Raw genomic sequence first — 10204 nt, 5'->3', positions numbered from 1 at the left:
ATACATTGATGCCGTTAATTCATATATAATCTTGATATTCAGAACTATGCTGAAGTTACACGCTCAACACCCTTAATTTTTTTTATTATTGCGAATTATTAATTTAACCCAACTTTGTTCTATATAATAATTCTGACATGAACTTATTTTTAACGTTTTGTTAAACGTATTTTATAATGTACTCTGCAAACCTATTGCATATACCGACTAGATTTTTTTAAAGACTTGGCAACGTAGCATGGTTATTTTCGTCAATGACAGCAAATGTCAATCTGAGTTTGAAGTTGTTTGTATTCCTTTGTGTTCAAGCGAAGATTCTGTTGATATATTCCCGTTATATTCACTCCAAATTAGTGTTTGTAGGAAAATATTTTAGAAATTTGTGTATTACTTTAAATTGTGAAAATGGTTAATGACTTTGAGTTCTCTGAACAGTAGCTATACGTGAAAAATTGTATTTGTTATTTATACAGTGAATAATAGTGGACTCGTCCTATTTTTGATTATAGAAATTTGTTTGTGTTCCACCGATTAGAACTAAAACTTTAAAACTACTTGAAAAGTGGTTAATATTTTGTTCAAAAAGTTTGTAATGTGCCCAGATTATTTGTTGAGCAAACGATCAGTGAGGCGTACATTTATACCGACGGTTAGTCTCCTTCACTCCAAAAGAAAAGGAATATTCATACACCCTACAGCAATGTTTAAGAACTTTTTTAATAATAGTGCCTGCATACCGTTAAGACAATAAATTTTGAAAGGTTACAAGTGAATTTTTTCATATCTAATCCATTCTACAATATGAAGCTTCTTGAAAGTACTAGATTTGAAGCAATCAACAATGCTCTTTCCATCCAAACAGGTGACAGCAAAATCATTGGTCGTATAGAAAGCTATTCCTGCAAAATGGCAGGTACAGATAAAGCCTTGTATAAGAGATTCAATCCTGAAGGAGTAAACCCCAGTGATCTTCAGGCTCTTTCTCCTCCCCAGGGGGTTTCCCCTGGATTCTCTCAATACAGTCGAAGCACTTCTGGAGATGAAGAAGGTCCTTTGTGTGATACTATCAGTCGTAAAACATTATTTTATTTGATAGCCACACTTAATGCTGCATTTCCAGATTATGATTTTATGGATGTCAAGGTAAATATTTGCACATTATTGTTCTACATAAAAAATTTTTTTTGCATGACCATGGAGCTTCAACTGATCTTTGATTATTATGTTGCAAATTTTCTTTTTTAAAACATTTTGTACTACATTCCCTAGTGAGTTAGCAGACACTGCTGAAAATTACAAACCTTTATGAAAATTGCCAGGCTGAAGCTGACTTCACTTAGCAAAAGGAGGGAAAGCAGTGACCTCATTTAAACCTTTGACTAACTATAAAATTATAAACCAAACATTCAGATCATATGAGTTTTCTTGTATTCTAAATACAATAATTTCATCTGAAGTGGCTTCTAAAAGCAGTGCTCTGCAATATAAGAACTGAGCATATTTTTTTCAGAGTCATGAATTCAGCAAAGAACCGTCTAAACAATGGGTGACAAATGCCATTGATACAAATTTAGCTGCAACTGCGGGAGATCATTACCGCCTCTTGGGACCATCTATGTGGTCTGCTATTGATGATGAGATCTCTTTAGAGAATTGTGATATTTATTCATATAATCCTGATCTTATTTCTGATCCATTTGGGGAAGATGGATGTTTATGGAGTTTTAATTATTTCTTCTACAATAGGAAATTGAAGCGAATTGTGTTTTTCACTTGTAGAGCTATCAAGTAAGTTTTCTGATTCTTCCATGCATAAAATATCATAATTTAAATAGATAAATCTCAACTGTTTACTAAAATATATTACTTTATCATTAAAAAAAAAACAATAAATTGGCAAATTATTCTATATTATATATATTAGACATGTTTTGTAATGACTTGCTAATATTTGTTTATTTCTACTTTAATGATTTGGAGGTCAGTTACTTAACTATAAATATGTAAGGTGATTCAGTGTTGATGCATTGAGTAGAATAGAAAGTTGCCTTTGTGATGGTAGTTGAATTTAAATGAAATTTATTTTCATGGTTTCATAAACAAAGCTTTCACAATAAGAATATTAATTATGTTTCTGTTATGTTGAATGCAAATGTAGCTTATGTCTTCCAAAGGGTAGCAGAAGATTATTCTTGGTGATATTCCTTTTCCAATGTTTTTATTATAATGCAATATATTACTTTGAAATAGGGTGGGTAGAAGTTTCTGGTAAAAGAACAGGATCATCCACCTTGGGTATATAACTTTTTAATTTTCAAATACTTATGTTACAAGAGATACTTCAACAAGTTTGATATTATCCACCAAAATTTTTTTGAAAGTAAATTATTAATATGATAATACAATATATGTCATTATGATTTGACTTGGGGGACACCCGTATCACTCTATACATAATTATAAAATGTTGAAAAATATTCTACAAAATGTAGTAATACAAATAAAAAAACTTCATCTATCTCAATTACCTCTGTAAATTTTGATCAAAAGTTAATAAAATCTGTACAAAATTCTTGTAATATGGAACAAGGGGACGTTGCATCTCCCACCCTTAGATATAGGAGGGGATCTATTTTGGTCAGGGTAGTTGTGAAGACTTATTCTATCATTACAACTTTATATAAACACAATACAGTTCTTATTATTTTAACAACATGGTACTTTGAATACAAGCAACAAAATCACAAGAAAATTAACTGAAATACTTGATTCCACTCAAACAATTTTGAATTTTTGAATAAACCAATAGTTTATCTGATAGGAACTCAAAAATATCATTTTAATAATCATATTTTTTTGTCTTTTGTGTACATTTATAAAAATTCACAATATCTTACCTTATATCGTTAATGTAAATGAAAAATTAACAGATTCAAGCCAAATCTCCACTAATTTTTTAATTACAGCGAAAAGAATAAAATAATTTAATGCAATGGTCTATTGAAATTTACACTGATAGATTGTAAGTGGGTTGTCTAAAGACTTTAAATAATTCTTTGCCTTGTAAAAATTGTTGCAATACTTTATATAATTCTTATTTATATGTTTCCACTTTCAGCCCAAGATATACTATAGATTCTGGCTTCGGAAGTGATTTCATCATGGATGAAGATGAAACGTATTAGAATTGAACAGTAAGTATTGCATATATTTTTCTGTTTGTTTGTATGGTGTACATTGGTGATTCCCAAAGGGGTTCAGGCACACCCCCAGGGGTCCTCGGGAAACTCTACAACAAAAGTGTATTTGAATTTCCATAGTTGGATCTTATATTTGATGAGTTGGAAATATAGTGTAAATGTATCAACTAAAACTAGTAATAATAATTTTGAAAGTGGTTTACAAGGAAAAAAAACTTGGGAACTTCTGGTGAACATAATCTGTAAGTGTAATATTTTCATGGTTAACTTGCATTAGCATTTTTGATTCTTCAATTTATTTATTTCATAGGTTAACAGTTTCTCCATTTCTCATGATGCTTGTTTGTTGAAAACATAAACATTGCTTCAAAATTAACAAGAATTCCCCCTTTTTTTACTTTTAGGCATTTTGTAAAACATTAAGCTAACCATTTTATTAAAAAAAGTACATTTTATTTTTAATTTATATTCAGTCACTGTATGACTTTGAATGTGGATCCTCCTTGATCATTAATTAACACTTAAAACTTCATTGAATCACAATTACAACACTAATTTCAATTTTGTAAAAATCACTTTGAAAAATATATCACTTTATACGGTCCGAATTGCCTTCTATTTATTTTTGTGATATTCCAAAATGGTTATTCAATATGTGGAGCCACCCACAATTTCTTTTATAGTTCCAACTACATTAATTCATCTCCAGTACCGTTAGACGACTGTGTCCCCTTCACAATAATTATAAAAAAAATTCCACCACCAATTATTTAATTCGTCCACAAATCACATAATATTGTTTTTCCTATTTTATCAATTTTAAGATGCTTAGAATTTGTATTTTAATTTTTTTTTCATATTTTTTTCAGATGATTTTCGAAATCATTCAATGATTTGTTGAACAAGAGCCCCTTAGGATGAACCAGCACAATATTTTTAAAACATTGTGAGCATTATAATTTAATAAAAATCTTTTGGTGAGAGCAAAAGTACAAATTATGTATTAAAATTTATTGTTAAGTCGGTAGTTTTAGAGTACTATCAAAAATAATAGGTTTTTTTAACAATTATACCTAATTAATGGAATGTTAATTACTTTTAATCATTTAATGGATAGAATGACGATGCAGAATTTGAAATTAATGAATTATTAGTCAAAATTTGTGTATTCTGTTTGTGAAACTGTTAAAATATGACAAATTTTCTTTGACAATTTTTAAAATAATAAAAGTAACTTTATAAAATTCAAAATAACTGGATTTAAAAGAAAAATACTACGAGATTGAATTTGGTTGCTGGCTCTGTTAGCAATTCTTATAATAAAATCAAAATGCACTGGAAATAAATTCCAGATTATCCTAAATGTGATTAAAAATATTAATAGAGTGAGCGAAAATCAATTTTACCATATTTTACTCAAAAAAATGGTCAATTTCGTGTTTTTATTTTGATATTAGATTCAGTTACAGTAATTCTAGACAAATCCATTAGCAAAAAATTTCAAATGATTTCGGAAACTAGCAATATTTCTTTTAAAGGGTATATAGGAGAAAATGAATTGATTATTAACAAAATCTTTAGTAAAATTCATTTGATTCTGCTCACTTCTCACTTTTTAGACCTGAATTATATTCAAATACCAAAAATAAAACTTATCTATAGTTATTATATAAATAAATTTCACCAGTTTGCAAAAAACTTCCATCAAAAACTATTTGGTTTTTGATTAATTAATTTGTGATCCAGTTTGATTCATGTTTAGAGCTTACTAAATTATTTTAAGCCCTTTCAATTAAACATAACTTTTAAATTTGGTTCAATAACTACATACAGTGCAAAACAGTAACGGAATGGATGAAGTAATTATTCCGTTTCAATAAATGAAGTCTTAGATCTGTTAACAATTATGATCTGTAGTTCATTTCTATTGAAGTGTAATAGAATAAGTTTAGTTCGGTCAATTTAGACATTCGAAGTTACATAAATTCCCACCAAGCTGAAAATCAGTAAAATTGTTAAAAATAACATTTGAAAGTTCCTCATCATTCCCCTGTATGGAAAAAATTTTATTCAAGGTCCAAGGTCAAAAAAATGAGTTTTTGGCGTTTTATCAAAAAGGGGTTCGAGGATTATATTTTTCGGTACTCGAAAAATATTTTAATACATTTATTTTACACAAAAATATTACAATTGTTATGAATGAATATCAGGAGCGAACTAACAAAATTCATTGAATGAACTATATTCATTAAAAAGTTATTTACAATAATCTTATTTATAATAAAATAAGTGCTGACTAATGTTTGCGAAATTTAATCCTATTGCGTTTTATGTTAAAGAATGCTCTGGAATTTTCTTCATGTAACAGTGAGTAATATGAGTATATCTACATCTTCACCAACAACAATTGTGTTTATCAAATTTAATATCAATATCAATAGTCAATATTTATTTTTAATTATATCTTAAACATCACTGATTTCCAGCTTGGTGGAATTTATGTAGATTCAATCTTATTTTTCGTTCTAATTTGACCGGACTAATAGGAGTAGAAAACTTTCACATGATTGATACTTACGTTAAAATGAAGAACTAACCTTGGGTTTTAGTTTGTTGTAGCATATATTGTGGATCCTGTGAATTTATTTTTACCAGAATGAGGATTAAAAGATTTTTGAAAATGAAAATAGTCATACTGCATCTATTTCTTTTCGCTATTCCACACTTTATGTACAAATTATCAAAAAAACTGAACATATCAAATTCAATACAACTCAGACAAGCAATTTTTAATACCTGTGCATCTGTGTTTTTTCCAATTTAGTAATTATAGACATTTATAAGGGTTAATCACGAAATGTGTGCAATGTGAGTCTGGAATCTTTTATCATAATCAAGAAAATTTGTATTTTTAACTGCTCCACTTAGGAACTTTATTTTATTATAAGTACCGACTGACTGGTAACAGCTTTAATTTTATTTTAACATTATACAAGGTGTGGTAAAAAATACGGTTTATAATAGTATTTAAAAGTTTTGACCTTCTCAGTATCAATATTGCCAATTTATATTTTCGAGAGCCATGGTTCTAAATCTGGTGATTAAAGTGGAAGCAGACTTTTAGTGACCAAAACCCCTCGGATTAAAGCACGGCGCACACAGGCGAAACATTAAGAAAAGTCGGACAAAACCTATAAGTAATCAATTCATAAAAAATAGTATATGTATATATATAATAAAGTTATGACAAAATGTTTGAAAAATAATATATTTTTTTTTTATTTTAAAAAGTTTTTTGTGAAAATAAATACAAGAAAATAACTTGTTTTTACACATTTTTTTTTTTGGAATATATAAGATAATTAAAATATAACCTTTCAAGAGATGCTTTTCCCTGTGATTTTTCCATTAGGAGCTAAATATCTTAATGAAAAAACCTTTAAAGTAATGGAAAAAAATTATTGCAAAAATTATTCAATTCCAATATCAAGATTTTCTAAAAGGTTTAAAACTTCTTGTGATAGTAATCCTGTTTTTCTAGGAAGCAATTTCCTCAGCCCAGTAATATATGGATCCGAGGAAACCACAAGCCTTTGGTATGTGTCTTGCATAGTTAGGGTTCTGGTAAACTTCCTAGAGAACTGCTGCCTGTATTTTCGGATATCTTTGTTTCGGTTTTCTTGAGCATCTTCACTCAATATGTAAGGTTGTAGGCATTTGATACCATGGATAGTTCATCACATATATTGCCACAGTTTTGAGACAAATTTTTTTAAAAATTTTCTGCATTAATGTAACCACATGGTAGTATAGTATGCAATCTTTTAATTAGGCTTAGGCTTACTCCTGTTATTTCGGCAACTACATCTTCATTTTGAAAAAAAGTGGAGCGGTCTCTCCATCTGTAGATGTACCTCCACCCTGCCTTGGTTTATCAACGTGCAATCCCAGCTTCTGCCAGATTTCGTTTTGGATACGTAGTTTTTCGGCAGCTACAGTCTCCTTATCCTTTGGGGATCTTACTTGCCATTTACCTATTCGCATAAGAATATTGTAAAAAGTGCATATTCACTTAGAAATGCAACTTTGAGCCAAGATCTAACATGATCATTCACTTTATCTCCATACATAGACAACTAATAAAAAAATAAATTAAAACACAAATAAAAAAAACACATTCTCACCTCCGGGAAGGCAATCCATTTTATATATACAATAATTGAAAATAGTTTTTATAAAATAGTCGGAAAAAAAATAGGGCCGCGTTTATAGAGAGAAGTCATTGAAGAATAGAAAAAAAATGAGAGCAATTTTAATTAATTGACTTTCAATTTAGAGTTTAGTCCGACTTTTCTCGATTTTTCGCCTGTGTTATGATGAAAAACAAAGTCGTTGACCATTTTTTTTCCTACACCATTTCGAAGACGTTCTAGTATCTCCTCGTAATATATTAACTACACTTTTTACACATTTTTATCTATTTTTTAGGGTGAGGATTATTCTTATTGCTCCTCGTCCTTTATTCACTTTTTTGCACTACAAAGATCAACTGTTTGCCTCAATACATTGGAGTATGAGACATACTGAATTATATATTTCTATATATCTATATATATTTTTTTCATGACACCTAGTAACTTTAACTTATACAAGATCTTATAATATTGAGGTGTGTATTAAATTTAAGACTGATGCTGTTAGACGTTCTATTACGATTTCATCCATATTTATTTAGCTTCAATACACATCTCTTCTTAAAAAGGAATTTTGTGTTATTAGAAACATTACTGTGAGTTTGTTTCTGTATAAATTCCATCATGAGATGTGGTACTTTTTATTTACGAAGGAAGACTATTACTTTACCGATTAGTTTACAGAAATGAGGAGTAATAGAGCCAGTCTCATTATTATAAGTACCTTTTTATCATTATCTATTAGATATAGTAAATTATGGAATAAAATTATTTTTTAAGATAATTTTTCGAAATTATTGTTTATCATATTTGTAATATAGTTTCATCGAAAACTATAATAATTTATGTAAGGAAAAAATACGATCTGGTATTTTTCGTGAGCTATTTTGTTTTTGGGATCAGTACTTATAAATACAAATTAGCTGCAAATTTATTGAAGCCAAAAAATATTTTGATATGCCTTCAATATATTTTTGAGGTTTGTCAAATTTTTAAAAAAATTCAATAGTTCCTTACTCTTCACATATTCGGGGCTTATGTAAAATTAGTTTTCTAATCACTTCATTTATCTGATCACACATTTGTTTCAGCGTTAATAAAAGCACATTTAGGCTTCCAGGTTGAAGCAGTAAGGCTCTTACCCTACCACATATATCGTCCTTAAATAGTTCAAGTCAGGATTTATTACATGTTAAGCTACAGCTTTCCTTTTTAGGAGTAATTTTATATTATTATATCCAATTTTGTCCTAAATATCATGGATTAGAACAAATTCTTCACCTACAAAGGTTACATTATGGTACCACATGTGGTTTCTACAACATCCCCTCACTTTTATTCAAAATGAGAGAATGATAAAACGAATCATAACCTAAAAAAACCTAAACCTTTTTACCTCTAAAAACATACTTAACTATGCCATCAAAATTGAAATAATATAATTACCTTTTTTGTTCTTCACTGTGATGGAATGGTTGAATAAAATGTTCAAAAATTTACAATGAAATCTTCTTCCAACTATTACTCTAAATAAACTTGAAGTCAATTCGCCATTCCGAACAAGTAACCGTACTACCAACTGTTAAAAACTAATACAAGTACCAGCAAAGTCCTCAAAAATATATTTACTTATCGACTGTTGGTAATACTGTGAGGGCATGATTATTTTTCATGGGACAAATATGGTATTCACATTAGACAAGTATTTAATGACTTATGATTCTAAATTGAGAGAAATTTTTAAAGTTTCTTTCTATTTACAATAGACTAGTCATAGTTCAAAACTATACATACATACTCACAAATGCCCGTACAATCCCAAATTTTATAGCTATAATGATATTCGTTTGAAAAAAACAACATCTAGGACAGGAGTTTCAAGATTTCATGAGAATTACCCACATCAATTCCACTCTGATCGGTTGAGAAAAAAATACTTTCCAAACAATTTTATTCCATAAATTGGATTAGTTTAAAAAAAATTATGTCAACTGATTCCTTATGTATTGGTCGAGTATTAATTATTGGTTAGTTTAGTTATCGAAGACTTATTAACTGGTACATGGGTGATTTGATCTCATTCATAACATTACAAATAGATTTTACATTTGACTATACTTAACAACTTTCAGTTGTGAAATAAATTTGCAATTTATTAATGGTGACTTCGAAGAAAACCAAAGTGAGGAAATAATATTTTTTCATAAGTCACCCTCCCATGAAAGTTGTTAAAAGATAGTTTAATAATATTAACAAACCGATAGTACAACGGTTGCAATATGTAGTTAATAGTTTTAAGATCTGGTGAAAATAAATAATAAGAAACATGATTACTTTAATTTTCCACAAACCTTTCCAGGAGTTACTCGATGAAAACCATAAGATATTTCGTTAAAATGAATTTTAACGCTTTCCGGCGTGGATCGGATCTTGCGTTGATACTACTTGCATCCTCACCCGACCACCCTTTGTCCTATTTCTATTGATTTAACTTCCAGTCATAATTATTTCTATCAGTATCTATGATCGTCCATATTAGCACTGTGTATATTTCCAATTTTAGTAATCACACTGTATATTATCGAATCAAATTATCACAATTTTTGTTTAAAAACCGTTTCTTTTGTTTATTTTTAAAGAACTGTGAAAATAAGATAATTTCTCTAATAGAAAGGTACTGAGGCCAAGTTATGGTAGTTTTTGCCAAATCATCTAATCCTTGTATTTCTTCGGGTTTATGAAAATTGTTTCATGAAACACCTTTTGAATTAATTAGATCAAAAATGAAGTTTTTATCTTGATATATTAAAA

At 28.9% G+C, this 10204-nt stretch overlaps 1 protein-coding gene across 1 annotated transcript; it reads left to right on the top strand.

Moving 5' to 3' along the window:
* Nucleotides 1–253: 253 nt before the first annotated feature.
* On the top strand, nt 254–9720 carry LOC130441606 (repressor of RNA polymerase III transcription MAF1 homolog). Its single transcript, XM_056775354.1, has 4 exons — nt 254–1143; nt 1511–1788; nt 3119–3194; nt 4070–9720. The coding sequence occupies exons 1-3, from the start codon at nt 802–804 to the stop codon at nt 3183–3185; spliced, it is 687 nt and encodes a 228-aa protein (XP_056631332.1). The 5' UTR covers nt 254–801; the 3' UTR covers nt 3186–3194; nt 4070–9720.
* Nucleotides 9721–10204: the final 484 nt, after the last annotated feature.

This window comes from Diorhabda sublineata, chromosome 3, assembly GCF_026230105.1.
Source record: "Diorhabda sublineata isolate icDioSubl1.1 chromosome 3, icDioSubl1.1, whole genome shotgun sequence".
Taxonomy (NCBI): domain Eukaryota; kingdom Metazoa; phylum Arthropoda; class Insecta; order Coleoptera; family Chrysomelidae; genus Diorhabda; species Diorhabda sublineata.
Note: the sequence above shows the minus strand (reverse complement) of the source record. Positions and strands in the feature narration are given on the sequence as shown.